The 25297-nt window shown below is 38.4% G+C and overlaps 1 protein-coding gene across 4 annotated transcripts in view; it reads right to left on the bottom strand.

Annotated features, from left to right (window-relative positions):
* Positions 1 to 25297, bottom strand: part of tlk1a (tousled-like kinase 1a) — a 131103-nt gene that overhangs the window by 39421 nt on the left and 66385 nt on the right. For all 4 annotated transcript variants that reach the window (XM_060827262.1, XM_060827266.1, XM_060827264.1 and 1 more), the window contains exons 6-14: positions 18933 to 18976; positions 18502 to 18594; positions 16905 to 17000; positions 16224 to 16316; positions 12459 to 12569; positions 9324 to 9460; positions 8832 to 9020; positions 6467 to 6533; positions 2522 to 2619 (exon numbers count right to left, since the gene is read on the bottom strand). In XM_060827262.1, the coding sequence (XP_060683245.1) occupies positions 2522 to 2619; positions 6467 to 6533; positions 8832 to 9020; positions 9324 to 9460; positions 12459 to 12569; positions 16224 to 16316; positions 16905 to 17000; positions 18502 to 18594; positions 18933 to 18976 (928 nt within the window). The remainder of the gene's footprint in view (positions 1 to 2521; positions 2620 to 6466; positions 6534 to 8831; positions 9021 to 9323; positions 9461 to 12458; positions 12570 to 16223; positions 16317 to 16904; positions 17001 to 18501; positions 18595 to 18932; positions 18977 to 25297) is intronic.

Raw genomic sequence — 25297 nt, 5'->3', positions numbered from 1 at the left:
GTTCCTAATCGCTTTTTCTGACCAAGATCACTTCACAAACCCAAACCTCTGAACAACTGGATTATTTTTAACTGCTGCTTTGAAAGCTTCTGTCCACATCACCCAGCTTCTCCATAGCATAGAATGCAATCTGGTAACTCCAGGATTAAGTTGTAGCTTTTGAAATATAATTCATTTCACAGTTAAGGCTTCTATTCAGATGGATCTCTTGAAAGAGATCACCTCATTTTCCACCTCTGCTCTCGTCATCTTTTGCAACATTAAATTGATTTTTCATTAGACCATTTATCAAATATAACAGCATATTTTTGTTCCAGCACAAAATGTTACCTTCGACCCACAATAGGAATTGTGTTAACATCGCATGTGCACACCATGAATCAGAACTATGCTCTCGCACAATTTCTAAAGCTGTGCTGGCCAATCTTTACTATTGTTGGTGCTGTTGTGTCTGTTTCTAGTACTCCTATTCTTGGAATTGAAAGAAGCTACAGTTAATGTTTTCCTAGATATCTTCTCTTCTTTAATGCCTTTGTTGGAAATTAACAGCTATTTTCTTTTATAAAATGAAAAACCTTTGATCCTTTCTACTCTCCTCACTCTTCCTTTAACTATTTACTTCAGTAAGAGATGGTGACAGAGTGGTAACGATACTGGATCAGGGATCCAGGCTAAAGCTTGGGGACATGCTGCAAAGCATGGTTAGTCTCAGCTCAGGAGGTCTGGCAGCATTAGTGGAGACAAATCACAGTTAACATTTCAGCTCGAGCGGCCCTTCCTCCAAACTTGAGCAGGTTCACTCAACCACAATATTAACTCTGATTTGTCTCCATAGATGTTACCAGATCTTAACCAGACCTAGTCGGTGAAATTAGAATATTTGTGCAGGTAATGTAACTACTGCGCATATCCGGCAATTTATTTTTGTTTCTGATTTACAGCATACACAGTTCTTCTGGTTTTTATTTGGTTAGTCTCATAGTTGTTAGCCATGTCAACTATCAGACTGCTGTAAATATCGATCTAGTTCACTAATATTTATTAGGGAAGGAGACCTGTCTACAGCTGATTCCAGATCCACAACAGTGGTTGACTCTTAACTGCACTCTGAAACAGCCCAGTGGATTACCCAGTTCCAACAGCAATTTGTAATTGGCAACAAATGCTGGCCTTGCTAGTGACACCCACATCCCTTGCAAGAAAAAAAACATTTCATTAGATAATTCTCTTGTTTTCAAGTTATACATATTTAGGAACTAATTGGAATATTTCAGATGACGTAAAAACTACAGGGCAGGGTGAAGGAAACCAAGAGCAGGTGGGAACGGGAGAGAGTGAGCAACTTGGGTGGGAGGAAATGACAGACATTGCAACTGGGTGCAGGATGGATAGAGCAAGAAAGAGAGAGTGAAAGTGCACAATCAGATGCAGAAGAGGAGACAAACCAGAGAGCAGAAGTCAGAGCGAGAGTGAGCGCGCAGTAGTTTCATTCACAAATATTCTAGCTTCACCGATTACTGCAACAGGAGGAATACTGAACACCATAACCACCAACTTTCCAATAAGACAAAAAGTACATTAAACATCCACAATCCTCAGATGGACATTCAGGATACCCTGATACTATTTGATGACCAGGGGAGTTCTCCACAAGTTTTAATCTTCAATCACCAGCACTAAAAATCCAGTCATCAAAACTCACTGTTCTATGTAAAGTGTCTTACAGCAGTGACGATATTTCAAAAATACTTTAAAAGGCCGAAGAATGCAAATACTGGAAATCAGAATCAAAAACAGGAAGTTGTGGGAAAACTTTGAACAAATCCGACAGCATCTGTGGAAGGAAAGCAGAGTTAACATTACGGGTCCAGCAATCTTTTAGCTTGAGAAAAATTAGCATATATGCTGAGAATAGGGTCGAGAGTGTGGTGCTGGAAAAGCACATGATCTCCAGCTTTTGCAGTCCTCACTTTCTCCTATTCCGAGGATAGGTTACAGGAAGGTGAAGGAGTAAATAATAAGTGGAGATGAAGCCGTCAGGACTCAATATTGAGTTCAATAATTCTAGGACCTGGGCAGCTTCTCCCATGTCAGTGCCCTTTTTTTATGTCTGTCACACTGTCTCTCACACACAGACCTTATCATCACACGGGCTAACACAAACAACCTATTGCCAGCCACTAATGGTCTCCAAGAGCAGTTATTGATTCTCCTAGGCTGACCTTCACCCATTCCTTTGCCTGCCCAATTGTTTTTCTCTCCTGCTGGGCTTCATCTCACCTCCCGGCACTCCATCTTCAGTATTTGTCAATCTTTACTTAGCTAAGATCAGTTCTGAAGATGGTTCACTGGACCCAAAACGTTAACTCTGAGTTCTCTCCACAGATGCTACAAGACCTGTTGAGTTCTTTGAGCAACTTCTGTTTTCGCTACAAAAATATTTCATTGGCTGAACTGCTATGGAACTGAGTTTTTGAGAAAGACGTAAAGCAAGAAAATTATTTAACATTCATTAACCTACTGTGAACTATCTTCATTATTTATTCTTTTAAGTTCACGTATATGCAGATTTCGGACTCTCTCCAGGCGTTCAAGCTCTGCTTGAATTTCAGCTTCTTCCTGTTGATACCAATGGAAAATAAATTTATAAGCTCAATTATTAGTCGTCCTCACAAACATTCAACCTGCTTTCTCAAAGGGTGTTGAATGCCCCAATTCATTCAGGCAATGTAACAAGCACAAATTCAAGAACAATTAACTTGCATTATGAATGAAAACTAAATTGAAATGCCAAGACTCCATCATTATTTACATGGGTTTACAAAGGCAATTTTATTAAACACCGCAAAAAGTCTAAAAGAAAAAGTAATTCTCCAGAGACTCGAGCAGAATGCCCTCACAAGCCCACATGAACTGTGAAGGCGGCAGAAAGACAGCAATTGAGAGATAGAAATGCTCAGATTTCAAATTAAATTTGAAGAATAGACCCAATTAAGAAATTGAACTTATATATTTTTATTAAACAAACGGATATAAAACTTTGGAGTAGTTTCAGCAAATGACATTAAGATTCGCGGTCAGCTACGATCGCAGTGATCTCATCTCATCCTCTCAAAGGCATTGGGGGGGATGGATAATAAATGGTGCTGGTCAATGGTGCTCAACCATATGAAAAATTTTCTTAAATTGAATATTGGCTCAAAGTTAAGAGGCTAACTTAAGAGACTTCTCAGATTCCAAGGGAGGTGCTTGGGAGAGAAGAAAAGAAAGGATAGTAGTAAAAGTAAACCACTCAGCATGAAACTCAGCAATGTAAGCAGCAAGTTCAAGTGGGAGCTGCTGTTATTTGCTATGCATATTCATGACCTGGACAAGGGAGTGGAGGGACTACAGGTAAACTGAAAATCTACAATTCCAACCTGAGGGACATGAAAAATTGTGAAGGATTTCAAGAGCTCGTAGACCAGAAAGCTGAGCACCTAGTCAGTAGATGAAGTTCAAAATTAAAGAAATAGTCTGTTGGCCAGAACATGGAAAGGCAAACTTTTAAATGGATTACATAAACAGTCTTGCAAATCATTAAAAATTGTATTCAAATAGACATTGCCAAAAAATATAATCTTTGGTTTTGAATCTATAGGTAGAGAATAGCAGCAATGTGACAATGTGGAACTCATAACACATCAGGAGTACTGCACATCATTTAAGGAAGAAACCAGAACGGTGAAGCACAGACTCATGGGGAGATTCTAAGGATTGAGAGATTAGTTATGAGAGAGATGTGACAAATGCAGAGATTTTACACTGTTGGAGAGATGATCAAGAAATGATTGGACAGGTGTCTTCATGATTATGAGTTGGTTTACAAAGTTGCAGCAACAAGTAGTTGCTACTGTCTGGAAAGATAGAAACGAGAGTGCATATTTAAGATAATTATAAAAAAGGAAGATTAGAAAAACATTATTTCTCTGCCACAAACTACGAATGAAGCAAGATCCATAAATATTTGAAAATGAAAACTGCTTAGTTACTTTAAACGTTATTAAAGTGAAGGGGAGGGTGAAACTGAGTGTTTCATTAGATAGTTTGTGTGGAGAAAATGCTCTAAATAGTTGATGCATGAAATGGCTTCTAAGTGTACTGTACCTTGATGATTACAAAAAAATGTACAGATTGATACATCTCTATCAAGTAATGAAGAATTCTAACACTGAAGTAAAAAATAATTCTGAATGCTGATCTGTTTTTAAATTAACCTTCCTTTAATGGAGATAAAAACAGACAGAAATATTACATGTTTACCAGACTGACTTCTACGCATTGCTATGCCTTTAACTCAGAAGCTGCAAACTTTTAGTTATGTTAAATGGCAAACATCATGATCTAAAGGTTGCCCCAATTAAAAACAATGATTCAACAGCAAGACAGTATATCAGATAAATTTATTGTAAAAACATCAGCAGATTATTGCAATTTTAAAAATCACAAGCAAACATGATTTCTTTTCAAACTTAAAAGCAGACTAAGGAGTACAATTGTACAAGTTTTCTGCTAAATTAAATATTAGATATTTAATTTTTTTGTAAAATCCCCAATGCTTAGTGTTTTTGAGATTTGGACATAAAGTTATATCCACTCATGCAATTTTAAAACATGCTATGATGGTTTTGTAAAAGTAACTAAAGGAAAGCATTTAGCAAAATAAATTTCTGTTGTATTATGAAACATTGAAATTAACATTCAAATAAGCAAATGTTGAGACACCATTATTTTGCTTTGAGATTCAAGTTAAGATAAATGGAGAAAAATTGCAGAAAGCTGCAACACAAAGGAACTTGGTGGCAGTTGTGCATGAAACAACACTATCACATAGGTGCAGCGGATAATCAGGAAGGCTAATGGAATAGTGGCCCTTATTTCAGGGAGTTAAAGTGCAAGAGTAGGGAAGCCCTGCAATTATACAAGGTAGAATGGTGAGACCACATCTGGAATGGTTTAGTCCTCTTATTCACCTTAATAGGGACTCTTTGAAGTTTAGATTTTAAGATGCTTAATAAGGTAAGCACTGAGAGAATGTTTTCTCTCACAGAAGAGTCTAGGACCAGAGGACTAGTCTCAGAATAAATGGGCACCAAACTAAGAGAAGGAATTTCTTTTCTCAGAGGGTTGAAAGTCTTTGGAACTCTTTGCCAGAGATCCATGGGGGCATAGTTCTTGTGTATTTAGAAGAATCTCGATTATCCAGCAAGATCGCATGGTTCCGATGCTTGGCTAAACTATGTTATCCAGCATTCGATTAACCGAACGAAATACTCCCCTGCCTGTATCCTTCGGATAATAGAGGTTCCTCTGTATTTAAGATTGAGGTAGAAAGATTCTTAATCAGTATAGTGGTATTATGGCAAGAAGTACAGAAGAAAGGGAATGTGTGCTCGGTTTTCAATTCTGCCAATTAGTCTGAGAACTATAAAAACACAAACGTTTGAAAGAAAATAAATGTTGTCTTCTTATAGCAAATCACATTAAAGGAAAACTCTACTGATACGTTTAATGGTTTATTTCACAGACAGAAATGGAGAATTGAATTATCTTTCAAATGTTACGCAAGCCATAATCAAAACACAAATAGCAAGTTGACAAAACAGTATCAGACATAGATCAGTAAGTGCAACTTGCACATCGAGTCAGAAGAGTGTGTGTTCAGGTCTTGTTCCAGGCAGACAAGTCAACAATCCAGGAGAACAGGCTATACAGTCCACGGGAATATACACCTTTGGGTGAGACACTGAATTGAGACTGTTCGATCCCCTCAGATGAAACCAGTTTGGAGAGAAATTATCTCCAATATTCTGGCCAATATTTATCCCTTAACCATCATCACAAACCGATCATTTCATTGACGCTTATGGTATCTTCCTGAGCGCAAAGTGGCTAGCATGTTTTCCTATATTACAACATTAACCATGCTTCAAAAGCATTTCATTTTCTGTAAATTCTTAGAAAGTGGACAGGATAAAAATGAAGGCCTTTCTTTTTCCTTAAGCATCAGTTACTGCAGGATTTCAAGAATAGGAAGATAGAATAATTTTGATGGCTATACAAAAATAAGAGGCAACTTTTTCACTCAGAGGATGGTCCATGTATGGAATGATCTGCCAGAGGAAGTAGTGGAGGCTAGTACAATTGCAATATTAAAAAGGCACCTGGATGGGTATATGAACAGAAAGGGTTTGGAGGGATATGGGCCAGGTGCTGGCAGGTGGGACTAGATTGGGTTGGGATATCTGGTCGGCATAGACGAGTTTGACTGAGGGGTCTGTTTCCGTGCTGTATGTCTCTATGACTCTATGAGTAGGTATTTAATAAGATCAAGCTTTCGTTCCTTCAAGATCTCTGCTTCAACATTCAATTACATTCATCTCCTCACAAACCTTCTACTTTTACCTGAACATGAAAACCAACATACCTTCTTTAGATGTCCTAGTCTAAGTTTGAAGATCTCTTCCTGTTCATGATACTCTGCTATTGTCAACCTAGATAAGATGGGAGTATCAGAAAAGTATTACCATTTCGGTTAGAATATTGACGAGAAGCTACTGCAGGAGATATAATTATTTTATAATCAAAATAGCAGACATGCCTAGATACTAACACAGCCAAATCTTTTTGCATTGTCAGTTCTCGAAAGATTTGAGGATTGTTAGTTCAAAGTGTGCAGTCAATGTTTTGGTTTAAATCCTGACAACTATTCTGGATTTTTCTGTAAAATAATGCCGCATGGTGTCTAGTACAAAATATTTTCTTTTAGCTCCACAAAATAAGTATCAGAAATGCTATGCATTAACAATCAACTCCCAGCATTTTTTGGAAAATGCGGCTCAGCATTATTTCCACAGGATAGCAAAATATCAAGCATTACTTGATTATGTTGCATTAATCAAGATTTTAACTCAGCCTTTTACCATTCTGACAGAAACACACGGTAAGTCACTTATGTAGCTGATAAATAAGAAACTTAAGAAAACACTGCATACAAATTCTTTTATCAATGTTAATCAGAAATTCCAAAACGAATCATTTTTATTCAACAGTAAGTCAAGATAGAGGAGCTGAAGTAGGCCATTCAACCCACCAACACTGCTCTGCCATTCAATAATGGCTGATCTGATATTCTTCAACTTCACTTTCATGCCATCCATACAACCTTGATCCACTGATCATTAAAACTCAGTCCATATTAGCCTTGAATATACTGAACAACTCAACCTCAGCAGGTCTCTGTGGTACAAAGTCCACAGATTCAATACCCTCAGAAGAAATCCCTCCTCATCTCTGTTTTTCATGGGCATCCTATTACACTGAAATTACACCCTCTGGTCATAGAATCTCTCAAGGAGAAAGAACCTTTTTGCACCAACTCTGTCAATATCCCCAAGCATCTGTGTTGCAATAAGATCACCTTTCAGTCTTCTCATCTGTAATGAGTATAGGCCCAATTATAGAGTCATAGAGATGTACAACATGGAAACAGACCCTTTCGTCCAACTCAACCATACCGACCAAATATCCCAACCTAATCTAGTCCCACTTGCCAACATCTGGCCCATATCCCTGTAAACATTTCCTATTCACATATCCATCCAGATCCCCTTTAAATGTTGCAATTGTATTAACCTCAACCACTATCTCTGGCAGCTCATTCCATATACCGATCACCTTCTGTGTGAAAAGTTGCTCCTCAGATCTCTTTGGTATCTTTCCCCTCTCGCGTTATACTTATGCTCTGTAGTTCGGAATCCTTGCAAGGTTCACAACATCCTTCCGATAGGAAGGAGACCAGAATTGCACACAATATTCCAAAAGTGGCCTCAACATCTCTTCATAAGACAAAAACTCCTTACCAAAGGTCAACATAGAAAATATGTGTTCTAGAGTTCACTAATAACAATTCCTAATTTGCTGAAAAGAACTTTATTTCTTAAACCTTCCAAACTCAGATTTAATTCCAGTGAAGAATACTGCTGCCAGCATTAGGGCAAATTGTAACACTAACAGAGATGGCAAATACATTTGATGACCACACTTTTGTCTGTGTAGTGGCACTCCAACTTGAGTTAAAGCAACCTGCTACAGACACAAGACGCAAATGGAGGACAGAGATTTGGTTTTGAATTCAGCATTTATCCAGCAGATACTAGTTTTACCTTTTTTTTTCTTGGGGGGGCGGTGGAGGGGTAATGACTCAGAAAACAAGTGGTCAGAGCTCAGGAATTTCTTGTAGTAAGCAATTATCTTTAATATAAAACATGGCATCTCAAATTAACAGGTTTATTCACTGATGCACATTCCATTTAAATAGGTCTGAAGATTGCAATTTAGTTGCGTTCAAGCCAACTTTGGCATAACTATTATTAAACAAGTATGAAATTGTCAGCATATATTGTTAACTTTTGAGTGTTTAATTCTTAAAATAAGCTATCAATATAGACAGGATATTCATACCTAGCAGTTGAAATGAACTGCATATTTAAGTCTGCGCCTGTTTCGTTCATTACCCAGACTTGTCGAACAAAGTACCCGTTTCTGGCAGTTTGTAAAAATCTTGTAAACCATACTTATTAAATGGACATGTAAATCCAAAAAACTTTGCTACATAAGTTATGGTGGAGACATTAAGAGCTTGAAAGAGAACTGAAATGCACCAGTACACAGACAACTGCCGTATGTGAAGACCATTTGCATTTTCAGTTTTTAAATCGGCAGAGCCCGCTGCACACAACATGCTGTGGAATTTTATAAGGCATGCTACAATAAAGTAAAACTGAACTCACAATTGTGGAAGGTTTGGTCTAACAAAAGGATCATTTTCAGCACCATTGACAGCCTTTGTTTTGCGCTGTTTCAGTTCAGAGTTTGCTGCTGGGGTCTGCAAATTTTGAGTTGGAGGAGGCTTTCTCTTTGCCAGTAACTTTCTTTGTCTTTCTATTTCTTCTCTCTGTTGATTTATCCATTCTTGTTGCCTGTATTCAGAAGTTAACATTAAAATAAACGATTAGCATATTTTAGGAACAACAACAACTCATCTGATGCTGCTCGCTCATTTAGCCAGAGAATATTTTATACCTGCAAGACATTCTGCTTCATAATGAAACTGGAAAGTGGGAGGTATTAAACAAAGATACTAATGGAGGGGTGGTGAATAAAACTAGTGTCACAAAAAATAGCTGAAGTGGGTAGAAACTTGCAATTAGAGAAGTGGGGAAGAAGGAGAGGTCAGAAATGAGCACAGAGGAGAGAGGGAAAGATTTACCACTCGTACTTACTTTACAAGATTCTGAAATGCATAGCCATCAGTCCATTGCTCAGTAAATGAAGCACCATGTCGCACTGTTGTGAAATGCCCCAGCCGTAGCCTATCCTGCATACTCTTCTCTCTGCTAGATTGCTTCTCTTGTTTACTCTAAACCACAAGAACCGTATTTAAGTTATAATTTATAGCAAATGGAATGATAAGCTAATAAAGCATTTCGTTTCATTGCTCTTTTATGTGGTGCTGTTGCAAAGGTGACCTCTGATAGAGGAGTTAAGAATACTTTGCAATGACTACACACTGGTCATTGCAGAATCCCTACAGTGTGGAAACAGGCCATCTGGCCCAACAAGTCTACACTGACCCTCCGAAGAGTAACCCACCCAGATCCATTCCGCTATTACTCTACATTTACTCCCGATTAATGCACCTAACCTACACATCCCTGAACACTATGAGCAATTTAGCATGGCCAATTCACCTAATCTACATATCTTTAGTTGTGGGAGGAAATCGGAGCACCAGGAGGAAACCCACACAGACACGGAGAAGGTGCAAACTCCACAGATCACTCTTATACAAAATACATTTGTACATTAACAGTAAACAGTACACTCAAATAAGATGGAGATGTATAGTAGTCAAGATGAGCATATCACAGTGGGGTTCACTTAAAAACAAGATATCATTTCACACATGACACAATTTTGTCAATCAGATAAATCAAGGATCTTCTAACAAGCTTATTGAAATGTCAGCTGCACCAGAAATGCAGACGTGAGAATAAAAACGTACAAACTGTAAAGAGTGAGGTACGAGTAGTTTATTTCACTGTGATAACTGAGAAAGGGTGAGGGAAGGAAACTTGAAGTTTATGCAGAGTTTAGATTAAAATCAGAAACTTCAAGAATCCAAACTCATATACCTAGTTCAGAGTATTCAGGAAGATTTGCAGTTCAGGTTGTTGACTTCCTTGCTGAACTGGTTAATTTGTTCTCAGATGCTGTATCACCATGCCAGGTAACATCATCAGTGTGAAGCATTGGTGGTCTGTCCTGCTTGCTATTTAAGTGTCTGGCTCTGCTGGGGTTGGAGGAGTCATTTCCAATTTTGTTGTTGATTCTGTTTCTTAGTAGTTGGTACAGGCGATATGGGGTCATAATCTACATGTTTATTAATGGAGTTCTGGGTTGAGTACCAATCTTCCAGAAATTCCCGTGCATATCTCTGATTTGCTTGTCCTAGGATGGGTACTTTGTCGCAGTTTAATTGATGTCGTTCATTGCCTGCGTGAAGTGATGGTTGAATGCAAGGCCAATGAAGGCCTCCAGGCCATCGTATGCAGGAAGGCCACCCACACAGACCAAGTATTCAACTACAACAGCAATGATCTCAACACCCATAAATAGAGCTGCATCAGAACATTGTTCAAGCCAGCCACAACACACTGCAGCACCCCAGAGCTGCGCAAAGCAGAAGATCACCTACACAACGAATACCCAAAAAGCGTAGTCTGACAATATCTACACGAAAGAACACAATAGGAAGACACAATATGCCTGGATATACAGGCCACACTGCCATACATTAAAGATTTATCAGAAATAGCTACCAGACTATTCCGAGCTTTGGGTATCATGGCAGCCCACAAACCTACTACCACATTATGACAACTACTAACAAGAACAAAGGATCCCATACCCACAACCAACAGGACCAGCATTATACAGAAGATAATGTGCAATGACTTCTTACATCAACATATATAGGGCAAACAGGAAGGAAATTAGCCACCGAGGTACACGAACATCAACTAGCCATTAAGAGATATGACCAGTTATCACTTTTATCACTTCACAGAGACAATGAAGGGCACCAATTTGATTGGGACAACATATCCAGCCCAGGACAAGCCAAACAGAGACATGCACAGGAATTCCTGGAAGTCTGGCACTCAACCCAGAACTCCATTAACAAACATGTAGATTTGGATCCCATATACCAACCATTAAGAAACAGAACCATCAATAAAACCAGAAATGACATCACCAACCCCAGCAAAATCAGAACAAATAGCAAGTGGGACAGAGACACTTCACCAGAGACGCACTGATGGTGTTACCTAGCATGTGATGAAACGACTGCAAACAAATTTACCAGCTCAGCAAGCAAATCAATAACCTTATAAATCTAGTTTCTTCGTCACTCAAATGAAGGTCCATTCACAGTTGAAAAACCATTGTTGTTACTATTTGTGTACAACTTCGACAAAATTGTGACAAATAGGGTTTGGTGAAGTGTGAGGTTACTCATCAGTGTGAAACAGTTAGATTTAGAGGGACAGCGGATGTCAAAACCAGGGGCTTACACTGAAGGTGAGAGAAGAAAGATTTAAAAGGGGTCTAAGTGGCAGCAGTTTCCTACAGAGGGTGGTGCATGTATGGAATGAGCTGTCAGGAAGTGGAGGAGGAAGCTGGCACAATAACATAACCATTTGGATGGGTACATGAATAGAAAGGGTTTAAGAGGGCAATGGGCCAAACAAAAGAGAGTAATTTAGGATATCAGGTCAGCATGAACGAGTTGGACCGAAGGGTCTGTTTCTGTGCTGCACACATTGCTATGACTAACTATATAAGTAGCTAATAGCTAGTTGGAAGGTTAAAAACTAAATTAACAAGATCAATGGAGTATGAGGTGTCTTAATAAAAGATGAACGTTATGCTTCATTTATACAAAGGTGAAATCAGGAATGCTGCCTCTTAGAAATAATACATTCGCCTTGAAGAGGGTTCAGCCCAAATTCGTAGAAAAATATGTGGATGAAAAGGATTATATGATAAGGACAGTGCAGTAGAATAAGCTACACTCGCTGGTGCATTGTGTATTCCTTAACTTACAATCAAAACATTTAAAGGATTTTATAAAGTAAGGTGAGAAAGATAAACTATTTCTTCTGGCAAACGTGTTTACAGCAGCAGGATATATCTATGAAATGCATGCAAAGCATTTCAAAAGCTATGTCAAAAAGCATTTCCTTACAAACTGCACTGAAAATCAAAAACATGCATTCCAAGACTGACTAGTGAAACAAGCTTGAGGAGCTAAATGCCTTTCTCCTGGTTGTATAAGATAAAGTTCTACTTACCTTCTCAATCAATAACTTCTTGCTCATTGTCATACACTTATTTAATCGTTCTTTGTACTTTTCAAGCAGTTTTTGCTGTTCATCTATTTGTCTCCTTAGATCACAGTTGGCCTGTCAAAATGCCGAATAGTTTAATTAGAAGCAATAATGAGGCAAGGACAACATTGTGACATTTGCATATTTTTACAACCAGATTTACAATCCTGTAAATTGCCTAAAAACTGTAGATTACAGATTCAAGAATACTGGAGCTTAGGAATTAGAAATTTTGAACAACTTCAATTTAAATATATTTTATCAGTGAAGTTTTCCAACACAAACAGAATTATATTAATAATAAATTGAGTGAGATGACTATTCAATCACATATTACAATGATCCATTTTTTATATCACTTTGTTCAATAAGATTCCCACATAGAATTAAATATTAAAAATTATTGAAAGCCAATTCATACATTGCAAGGTTTTAATATAATTTGCAATCATGTCTCTTCCTTGAAGGGCTCCCAAATTTTAACCAGTAGATTTTAATAGTTGTGCTCTTTCTCCGATTACCTAAATCTGACAAAAATTACTAATTGCTTATTAAAACAGATAGACTTGGACAGAACCTTCACAACCACTAGATCCCTTGAAACACTTTCAAGGCAACAAAATCAGCACTTTCTGGTTAGGTACAAAGATGCTGGGGCAAAAGAACTGATGCCTTCCACCCAAACCACACACCATTCTGACTTGCAATTATATTGTTACTTCTTCTGTATTCCATCGGGGCTATAAGACAGCAACACAAATGGGACCAAGGAGGATGTGAGGCAAAGAAGGGGAGGTGGATTTTTCATGTCACCGTAAGCCTGCATGTTATTCCCACTGAAATGTACTTTGTCATATCAGACTAAAAGTCGACTGTGCAAGAAACACAAAATATGGTTGACGCTATAAAGTGGGTGAAATAAGTCACTATCCTTTTACTATGGTGGTGGAATAAAACTCTTGAAATTGGATGCCCTTCCAGCAGCAAATGCAGTAACCATCCTCTATTGCTTAATAAATGACAGCCTGAGTTGAATTTGGACTTCAACAGATTATTCATTGTTCAGGAATTCACTGTAAGAGACATAGACGGGAGCATTTTTGGGGGCGAGGGCGCAGAGAAGAAAGTAGAGAGAGAGAGACAGAGCAGAGGCATACCATGGTAGCTCACTGGCAGAATTCCATTCCTAATGCAGCAAAATTTGATTGTGTAACAGTTTAGATTGGTTGGTTGCTTAAGGTCAACAATGTACAGTGGCAATCTAGAAGATACACTGCTGTAACACACTAAGACTCCTCCAACAGTGCCACCCAAACCAAAGATCTCTACCTCCTTAAAGGTTAGGACAGCAGATGCATGGCAATACTAACACTTGCAAGTTTCTGCTAGGTCTTTTACCATCCTGACAGAATTGTATTGCCATTTCTTCACAATTACTGGGCCAAAATCCCAGAACTTCCTACATCCCAAGGATGAACAAAAATGGTGGCCTAGCTTGCAAAACCCAAAGGAAGAATAAATAAAGAGGAAAGGCACATATGCTGCTTTCCAAAATCAACAGTCTCAGAGGTGAATCAAATTATTTTACTATGCAACTGCATTTAAGGTATGAATATGAATATACACTTGACAGGGACAATGAACACTTGATTCCAATCAGCTTAGGAGTGTTGCAGACTAAAGAGTGGGGCGGACGCACAGGAAAAAACAAACAAACAATCATACACACCATATAAGATGCAAGTTAGATATCTTTGTTTATGCAATCACAGTACAATCTTAAACTCAAGAAATCAAATGTAAAGTTTCTTGTAACTTTATTTGCAAACAACTACTTGAAGGGAAGGTAAACCACATTATACAGCATACCTTGACTTACCTTTAATAAATAATCACATGAAAACAAAAGAAACTGCATTACATGTTGATGCAGACCAAGGACATGACATGGAGGTGGATTTAAAATTGTCAAAGAGAAAAGGACAGCTGCTCATTTCAAAAAGGCATTCTGAATTGGTGAAAACAATAAATTAAATGCCCCAGGGCCCTTCCGGCTTCTGTTGTATACGAGCACAATAATTTGTATTTATTGGCATAAATTTTGCAATAGTAATGATGATAAAGCTGTTGCCGTTTGCTACTATTTCTCTGAAACTGACAGCAAATTCTGGAGGACAGAATAATGCAGAAATTGTAAAGCTCCTGTCAATGATTCTGTACTTTTCCCATATGGTGTGATGTTGAGCTCTCCCGTGGATGCAATCAATTAAAAATCATTGAACTAATTAGAAAATCCATAGTCATTAGACATGCTGTAACAACTCTCAAAAAAACGGCACTTTATTGAATAGGATGCAACTAGAGTTTTAATAATGTGCTAATTTCATAATGTCCACTAAACTGCCTCAAATGGATCTGAAAATGTAATTTGAAACTTTTGGTAAAGTCAAAATTCTCCACTTTGATAAAAAAATTTCACACTTTGTATTAGGTTCATTATATTTTAGCCTCTAATTCTATGAGCAATCCTCATTTGTCCAATTATTTATTAAAATTAAGTTGCACAGATAGGATCAAAGAAATTGGAAAAATCCAGCAGACAAAATAAAATTTGTGAAGAAAAAAAATTAGTATTTCAGGTCGATGACTTTTCCTCAGAACAGAAAAGAGAAACAAATGCAAGAGTTTGAAGATAGTGGAGGGGTGGGGGGACAGGACAAAAGGAGAAGGCCTATGATAGTGTGGAGGCCAAGGGAGATCAATCTCTTTATAAAACAAGATCATAACATAAGAGTCAAAATGAGTTGCGATGTACGTAGTGAGTCACAAAGGGTGCGTTCAAATGAGGCATGAATGTTATATGAAAAGCTATCTGAATGCAGCATAAAGGAATAAAGAAAGATCAGATAACATCTCAAATCTGGTGTCCAGTTCTGATCAACGAGCCATTCATACATGGATGGATGTAAAGAATAGCATGAGCCTGACTTCTGCTATCAAAGATGAGAGTTATTAAAAAAGACTGAATTGTTTTTCAGCCTTAAGTGGATATATCTCAACTGCTAAAGTACAAAAAAGTACAGAAACGTTGTGAGAATTAGTCAATAGTAAAAGATCTAAGTAGAGCAAGAACATATAGATTCAAAGTATTAAAAAGCAAATTTATGAAGTTGCACCATATTTTAAACAACTTTACTGTATACATACATAATTGTCTTCTGTACTGGATTTTTCCCCCATTGAAATCAGTCCCTGTCATTTGGCAACCTACAACTTATATTACAAAGTTGTTAACACCTGTCTTCTATCCACCAAAAAATGAAAACAAGTACATTATCAGTTATTAATATTATTGGATGTTGCAGCAATGCTGATCAATTATAATTTTAAAAATCAACCTTCTTACACATAATGAGCATTACAAGTGTGTAAAATATCATTTGACTATAGTTGCACATCAATTAACTAACCTAGTTTTAAAAAAAAGACAAAAGAACTGCAATGAAGGAAATAACAAAACCAGAAATTGCTGGAAAACTCAGCAGGTCTGGCAGCATCTGGAGAATCAGCAGTAACTTTTCAGATCCAGTGACCCTTCTTCAGAAGGCCAAAGGGCAGTGGACCCATGAACTAACCTAGTTTATTGGTGCTTATTTAACTACCTAAATAATGTTAGTTCAGAGAGACATGTACATTTTCATATAACAAAGTATAAACAGGATTACTTACTCTCAATAAATCATCTATTCTGCCTTCTTTCTTCTCAAGGTCCAGATTCTTATTGCTTTCAAGTGCAGCCAATTTTCCCATGGTGAGTTCAGTCTTCATATAAATAAGGCATTATTACAAATCAGCAAAAGTGCATACATTGCAGGAAAACAAATTTAAATTGTGTACGTGAGGAAGACTTATTTAACCTGTAAATTGTAACTAATTTATAAAATGCAAAAAAGGCAAACAGTCTCAAAATTCCAAAAAGGCATATTCCAATTAATTAATTGTGCACTGAAACACTACCCTATATTGTTCTTAATTTTAAAAACTCATGGTTTCATGGAAAGCTCAAACCAAACAGAGGACTAAGAAAAATGTCAGAACACTAACAAAGATATCAGAAGTGGAAGAACAGTGAAAACGTTCAGATGGTATGACGCAACACAAACATATCACAATGTCATGAAACTTCAGGAGATTGCAATTTCTACCCTCCTACATTCCCAACCCCCAATTCACAAAAGCTGAGGAAATAACCACATACTGCCTAACACAAATTGAGCAAGATGCAGTACAAATTTGTGCTGTTATAATTTGAAATAGGTGACAGATTACTCCCCACCTCACCTCCCCAACAGGAAAGTAAGTGTGCTCCATTTGCACCTCATTTCAAAATACAACCCAGTCAACATTTACCTGAGTAGTCTTGCAGGAGACAGAAATTAGTTTTGGTTGTAAAGCAGAAAGATCCGCAAAAGCTAGTGCAGTAGGGGATGGACTATTCTGCCGAACCTGAGAAAAGAGAGAGAGAGAGAGAGAGAGAGGGAGGGGGAGAGAGAGAGAGAGAGAGAGAGATTATATTTACAGCAAAAAGTGTTGGTGGGATACTATTAATTGTGAAGTGGCAGTTAAATGTCTCACGCTCTATAAGAGAAGCACATTTGGAAAAATAACTAGGTTAGCGCTGAATGTTAAATAACTTGGCTACCTGGTTAAATATAGATACTTTTTTAAAAAAGTGACAGTTACCAAGGAGTTTGAGTTTACCAATACAAGTCTTAAGTTGGGAAATCTAAATCAATTTACCTCTAAATTAGTGACTACATTCAGTGAAGTATTGATTGATTGTTTAATTCTGATATTTCAAGTGGAGGCTCATACTTTAAAGGGCCGTCAGTGCTTCATCATGGAATAAAATGGGTTTCCTGAAGAATATTAACGCACCTCAAAGGCAGCTGTGGTGAGGGAGACTGCGTCAGATGATTTTTTTTCTTTTAAGCACCAACCATCCTATATTAAGTGTGTTAAGGATTAGCAAGGCCACAAGATAAAATCTATATCTTTATCTGCAAATTCCTCCCATGGTTTCACCTTCCCCTTTTTCCCTGATGTTCTTCAAGCTTACACCCCCATTTCTGACAGTGCTCTAACTCTGGATTTCTTCACACTGTTCTCCTTCAGCTACTTTAGCCCTGTCTGGAACTCCCTCTCTAAACCTCTCCAACTCTCTACTATTTTGATCTTTACAAGGTGTCACACCTCTGGTCAAACCTTATGCACCTCTGAATTTCCCCAAAGCTGCAGTGTCCATTCCTCTCTTTCTCCATTAAATGCTATGGGACTTCCCTGTGTTACATAAATATAATTCAAAGCCTGCAGTGGAATTACTATGTACAGAACACAAAACACTTCTGGTGCTCAAAGGAAATAGAGCAATTATGCATATGATCACATCAAATTCACATATTACAATTTGGTGGTCAACTTGAGAATTTGATTCAAGCAATCAGGAGAACAACTGACTTTCAAAAGTAATTCTAGTTGTGTGTCATAACTTATTGACATGCTGTACATAGATAATGAAACTTTTCTGTTAATAATTAGTTAACCATTTGGTAAAAACAAAGATTTTTAACTCAAATGAAGAGTTTTTTTTTAAAAATAAGAGTGCACACATTTCAAACTTCTTCACATTTGAACAATTCAGGCATTTTACCCAAGCTCAAAACCATCCCATGCATGAATTTTTTTCCTCCATGTTTCTTTTAACAAGGAGGTTAGACACCTGTTCCTTGCCTCTGATGTTGTTAAGCAAAGAGAAAAACAGAAATTTACCTGCTTCAACTTTTTTCCCTTTGGAAGGGAAACAATCTTCAAGAAAACCAATACTTAAAATTCAGCAAGACTCAAAAGCACTACATTTTGTTTTGCTAAAAACAACCTCACATTCACACGTATCACTACCATGTCAAGACTTGCCAACAGTCTAAGTATGAGAAAGTTGCAAACTTACAGATGAAGTAGCAGAATGAGAAAAGGAGTTCTGCGGAGATCGAATTGAAGGTGGTACACCTCTTACTGGACTGGTACCGTTACCACCTGTGTACTAGAAAAGTTTTTTAAAAAATCACAGTTGAATTCCAGTATTCTTTAAACATTCAGAAAACTAAAAAAGGTCTCTATTAGAAACAGTATCTTCAACAAATTAATCCAAGGCTGTTAAAATAATACAAGGCTATCACAATTAACAAGTCCTTAATCATGTACAAGTAATTTACCTTCATCAGCATTGGAAAATAGCAATAATAAAGTGGTACAGCAACAAACCAAATTTATTGCAATTGCTCCAGATGGACAAGTATGCATGAAGAGGCTTTGGAAGTTAAATTCTTCTTGGTTTTAATAAGGAAATCAAAGATCCAAAATAATCTATAAAGTGCTTACATCAAAATAGTCACTAATTTTATGTCCTCTTCCACCAGCTTTTCCTGAATAAGAAAAAAGAAAAAATATCTGATGTGGAACTGTATATACACAGATAGCACAAACAAATATTAATTTCACAATTTTTTTGAAATTATGTCCTAACAATTATTCACCCAGTTACATTTTACTAAACCTTAAAAGAATACATCCTTCATTCACAAGAATCGTATGAAGCTGAAGTTGGTCAACATCAATGTACATGCACATACAACTCAAAAAGTGGGAATTGAATATTGCTTAAATTTCTGCCATTGGTGAAGAGTGCAATGATCACCAAGCATCTGATTTGGTTGTCATTTTGCTTTTCCCTTTGCTCATCTAATTTAATGTTCTCCTCTGTTACCAGGTGTTGGACTCCTGACAGGGTACTAGTGACATCTCCAATGTCTTCAAAGCAAGTGTTGTGAGGATGATAGAGAAAGATCAATTGAATAATCGATTAGGAACAGGAATTCCACATGACAAGTGTAAGAGTACACTTAAAAGGGAAATCAGGAGGGCAAAAATGGGACATGAAATAACTTTGGTAGATAGGGTAAAGGAGAATCCAATGAGATTCTACAACTACAAGAGTAACTTGCGAGAGAATTGCACCCTTTAAAGATAACAAAGCCATCTTTATATGGAACTACACGAGATGAATGAGATCCTAAACGACTATTTCTCATCAGTATTAACTGTGGAGAAAGACATAGAAGCTACAGAACTTAGTGAAGTAAATACGATTGTCTTGAAAAGAGGTGGTGCTGGATATCTTAAAATGTATAAAAGGTAGATAAATCCTGGACCTGATCAAGTGAATCTGAGGTCAGTGTTGGAAGCTAGGAAAGAAATTGCTGGGCCCCTAACAGAGATACTTGTTTCATGTACAGCCATGGGTGAGGTGCAGGAAGACTGCAGGGTGGCTAATGGGTGCCATCATTGAAAAAAGGCTGCAAGGAAAAGCTAGGAAACCACAGATTGGTGAGCCTGGTGTCAGTGGTGGGTAAGTTGTTGGAGAGGGTTCTGAGAAATAGAATCTACATGCATTGGGAAAAGCAAGGTCAGATTAGGGAGAGCCAGCAAGGCTTTGTGCACAGGACATCATGTCTTACAAATTTAATTGAGTTATTTGAAGAGGTGAACAAGAAGATAGGCAAGGACAGAGCGCTGGACATTATCCACATGGAGTCAAGAGGGTGGTGCTAGAAAAGCACAGCAGGTCAGCCAGCATCTGAGGAGCAGGAAAATCAACATTTCTGGCAAAAGCCCTTCATCAGGAATGAACCTGGGACCCTCGGGGTGGAGAGATAAATCCCTTTGACAGGGTATTACATAGTAGACTTGTTAGTAAGGTTAGATCACATGGGACCTAGGGAGATCTACCCAATTGGATACAAAGGTGGCTTGATGGTAGAAGACAGAAGGTGGGTGGTAGAGTGTGGTTTTTCAGACTGGAGGCTTGTGACCAGCGGTCTGCTGCAAAGGTCAGTGCTGGGTCTATTGTTGTTCATTATTTGTATAGGCAATTTTGATGAGAATATAGGGAGCATGGTTACCAAGTTTATGGATGACATGAAAACTGGCGGTACAGAGAACAGTGAAGGTTATTAATGAGTACAACGGCATCTTGATCAACTGGGTTAGTGGGCCGAGGAATGGCAGATGGAGTTAAATGCAGATAAATGCGAAGTGTTGCATTACGGTAAGACAAGCCATGGCAGGACTAGCAAATGGCGCTGTTATGTATCAGGCCCGACCCCTCAAAACATTTTTAAACAGGTAGCCCAGACTGTAACTTTGCTATCTGTTCCAGTTAAGTATATTCCCGGAGTGAATTAGCTGGTCAGACTGTCATGTTTTAAACAAACAGAATTTATTTACAAAATTACGGAATTAAACACTACAAACTGAAAATTGAATACCCGAATAACTTCTCCATACCGAATCCAACAGGCTATCCTGACTTAATGATGCTCTTCCAAAATACTTACAACAGTAAAAATGACAGAGTAAAAATGACACAGAAAACTTACAGGTTACGAAGTCAGAAGGGAAGGGACAGCATCCAGTTTCAATTGTGACCCTGACTCAACCCCCAAACTGAATTGACCTGCCCAGCTAGAGAGTTGGCCACACTCCCTTAATTATACCAGTTTTTTAAAAAAAAAAGGGACTTGAAGGCTTTCTGTCTGAAGCATTATCTGTTAGGTATAAACATAAATGGCCCCAGTGAACCATTAAACTTCATTGTGATGTAACCTTAGGTCGTTTAGAATCGCTCTGAAAAAATAATCATGGACAACATAAATTTTTAAAAAGGATTAGGTTTGTGACACCTCCCCACCCTTAAAAGAAATGAACCATCAATATCCAAAGATGGCTTCATTTTTCAAAATCCCTGACTCTAATCTCCAGCATCTGCAGTCCTCACTTTCTCCTACATATTTTAGCCTGTGCTTTCCTCACTCCTAAATGATCTCCAAGTGATAGCTCATGCACCACTCGCAACACCTTTCTATACACCACTGGCAATATGATTTGATGAATTTCTGCCCATTTCTCATCTGCCTGAATATGTGATGGTCTCCATTTCCACATTAAGACATCATTTTTAAGGCAATAACATGCAGATTCCTTCCCTGTATATGCCCTTTGATTCAACTGATTTAAATTTTCATCTTTCCACTGTAACTCAATTTATCTGAGCAAAAAGAAAATTGCCTGACCACCTATGTGTTCGAACAGATAGTTGAAACAATACAGGAGCAAAGTCTCTGCTAATGCCACTTTAATTTCCTTATCTGTATCCTTTGATCTCTCCTGTTTCAACTGGTGACTTTGTGACTTCGTTACCACACAATCAAGAAAACCTCCAAGATAAGAGTCCTGCATTGCTTCCATTGCCTTTGTTTCCACTGGCTTTTCAAACAGTGTGCAGCACTCCAACCACTGAATCAGCTTTTTCATTTGCAAGGACAAATTGTATTCCTGGAGCTCAGAGTTTGTCCAGTACTCCTCCCACAAATTCTCCACTCTTTTATGGACAGTCTAGGGAAAAGTGAGGACTGCAGATGCTGGAGATCAGAGCTGAAAATGTGTTGCTGGAAAAGCACAGCAGGTCAGGCAACATCCAAGGAGTAGGAGAATCGACGTTTCGGGCATAAGCCTGAAGAAGGGCTCATGCCCAAAATGTCGATTCTCCTACTCCTTGGATGCTGCCTGACCTGCTGCACTTTTCCAGCAACACATTTTCAGCTATGGACAGTCTAGCCTCACTTCACATAATGGAGTGCTTTGTCTCCCGTTACCAGTAACTTTTCTGGCAATAGTCCTTCTGGAGTACATATCTCATCTTTCAGCATCACAGACTGAGAGGATACTGTGCCCCTTAATATTGTAACTTAGTTCGCTGCTGCTCCCAGCCTACGTGAACAAATTTTACCTTTGCAGGTATATTTTCTAAGCAGATCTAGCACTTCCTCCTTAACCGACCTCTGATCAGCTTGTACACTCTGATGCAGCTTTCTAGCCTCCACTGGAGTTTGTTACCACACCAACAAAACTCCAAGGCTTATCCTGTTTTCCTATATCTGGCTTTACAGTGCTTTTCCTAGCCCACTAACACTGATTTCATGTAGCCTGCTTTATTGCAATGAAAACACCGGAGCTTTTCAACATTTTGCCCCCTTCAAGGGTTTCCTTTTTAATCTGTGGTAAGTTATCCTTTTGGTCTTCACCAAGATCTACCTTTCTCTTTCCACGTGAGGATTCTTCTTTGCTCCAATTCCTATCCCTCATGGACTGAAGTTGATTCTGGAAGCCAAACCATGTTTTAAGGACCAACTCAATCATCAGCCATTTCAGCTACGAACCTTGGTGTTTTAATTCTCTGCTCTTCCACATGAGTTTGCACTACTTCAGGAAGTGGATTTTTGAACTCTTCCAAAATGATTGTCTCTCTAAGAGCGTTGTAGGTATGCTCTATTTTAAAACTCTTAGCTACCTATCAAAATTACTTTGTTTGATGCTTTCAAACTCAATATGGGTTTGACCAGGGTGCCTCCTTAGATTCCTGAAACATTGTCTGTAGACTTCTGGCCCAAGCTCATATGCACTTAAGAAGTCTTTCTTCACCTCCTCATACTCCCCAGATATTTCCTCTGAAAGTGATGCGAACACCTCTTTAGCTCTTCCTACAAGTTTGGTTTGGATCAACAAAACCCACGGGGTCACTGGCAACTGCATTTGTTTAGCCACTTCTTCAAATGAGATGAAAAACTCTTCCACATCCTTCTCATCAAATTCAGGCAATGTTTGAACATACAAAAACAATTTCTCACCATGCTTTTGACTACCATGGGTTTGCTAATCCTCAACTTCTTCCTCACAAGACTTATCCTCAGCCTTCATCTCAATCGTTTAATTTGACTTTCCTTTCTAAGTGTCACATTCTGAAATGCAAACTCTCTTTTTCTCTCTCTTCTGCTTTCTCTCTTTTGTAACTCAAACTATTTCATTTCTGCTGCCCTTTCCTTATCTCTCGCCTCTAACTCAAGCTGCTTCATTTGCAATTAAATTTTTGCCATCTCTACAGATCCTGATGGTATTTCAAGCAAATTTAAATGCAGAGCTACTGCTGCATTCATCGCATCTTTCCTCATGGAAGGAGGTAGCTCCAACTCGAGCTTCTCTGCTAATTCCCGCAGCTTGGCCTTAACCACCTTTTGTAAAACTCTCAAGGTCACTTCTTCCACCTGCAGCAAACTTTTGGTGACTGAAAGAGCAATTGCTATCCCAAACTATATTTACCCAACCAAATCAACACCAGCATTCACTAAATCCCCACAAACAAACCCCGGATGAGCTCCCAATCTGTTGTGGACCAGGCCCAACACAAAACATTTTTAAACCGGGAGCCCAGACCATAACTTGCTATTTTTTTTCAGGTAAGTGTACAGTGCATATTCCCAGAGTGAATTAGCTGGTCAAATTGCCAGAGTTATAAACAAACAGAATTTATTTACAAAATTACGGAATGAAATGCAACAAGGAGAATCCAAAGCATTTTATTCTGATATAAGAAGCAAGCGGGTAACTAGGGAAAATATTGGTCCACTAAAGGATAACGAAGGAAGGCTGTATTTCTATAGTGCCTTTACCATGGAACAATTGCTCTCAATCCATGCTTCCTAACTCATGTATAATTGCGTCATAGTTTCCTCTTCCCCAATTAAATATCCTCCCATTTTGCCTAATCCTCTCCTTCTCCATAGCTATGTAGAATGAGAGGCAGTTGTGGTCACTATCACCAAAATGTTCGCCACAAGATCTGAACCTGCCCCGGCTTGTTTCCGAGCACCAAGACTAGAATGACTTCTCCCCTTGTCCTCCTTTTTGCATTGGAGAAAAGGAGAAGGGGAGGGGACCTAATTGAGGTATACAAGATAATGAAAGGCATAGATAGAGTCGATAGCCAGAGACTATTTCCCAGGGCAGAAATGACTAACACGAGGGGTCATACTTTCCTGCAACCAGCTTAAAACTATACAGGGGATGTCAGAGGTGGGTTCTTTACACAGAGTTGAGAGAGCATGGAATGCGTTGCCAGCAGCAGTTGTGGAAGCAAGGTCACTGGGGATATTTAAGAGACTAGTGGACATGCAAATGGTCACAGAAATTTAAGGGTGCGTACATGAGGATCAGTGGTCGGCACAACATCGTGGGCTGAAGAGCCTGTTCTGTGCTGTACTGTTCTATGTTCCATGTTCTATTTCGAACCTTGAGAATGGGTGAGATTCTGAATGATTACTTTACATCACTGAGAGGAACATGATGAATGTTGAGATTAGAAATAGAAGTTTGATTAGTCTGGGTCACATTGACATAAGCAGGGAAGATGTGTTGGGTAGACTAGAGGTCATTAAGGTGAACAAATCCCCAGGACCAGAATGGAACTATCCCAGCTTGCTGAGGGAGGAGAGAGAGGAAATAGCTGTGCCCTGACAGATCTTTGTGGCATCCTTAAATACAGATGAGGTGCCAGAGGACTGGAAGGTTGCCCATGTTGCCCCCCTGTACAAGGGTAGTAGGGATATTCCTGGTAACTACTGACCAGTGAGCCTGATGTCAGTGGTGGGAAAGTTGCTGGAGAGGATACTGGGGGATAGGATCTATTTATATTTAGAAAAGAATAGGCTTATCAGTGATAGGCAACATGGTTTTGTGCTGGCGAGATCGTGCCTTACCAACTTAATAGAGTTCTTCGAGGAAGTGATAAGATGATTGATAGATGAAGGAAGGGCTGTTGATGTCATATACATGGACTTTAGTAAGGCATTTGA

This window comes from Hemiscyllium ocellatum, chromosome 7, assembly GCF_020745735.1.
Source record: "Hemiscyllium ocellatum isolate sHemOce1 chromosome 7, sHemOce1.pat.X.cur, whole genome shotgun sequence".
NCBI lineage: Eukaryota > Metazoa > Chordata > Chondrichthyes > Orectolobiformes > Hemiscylliidae > Hemiscyllium > Hemiscyllium ocellatum.
The sequence above is the reverse complement of the archived record's forward strand: the minus strand, read 5'-3'. Positions and strand labels throughout refer to the sequence as shown.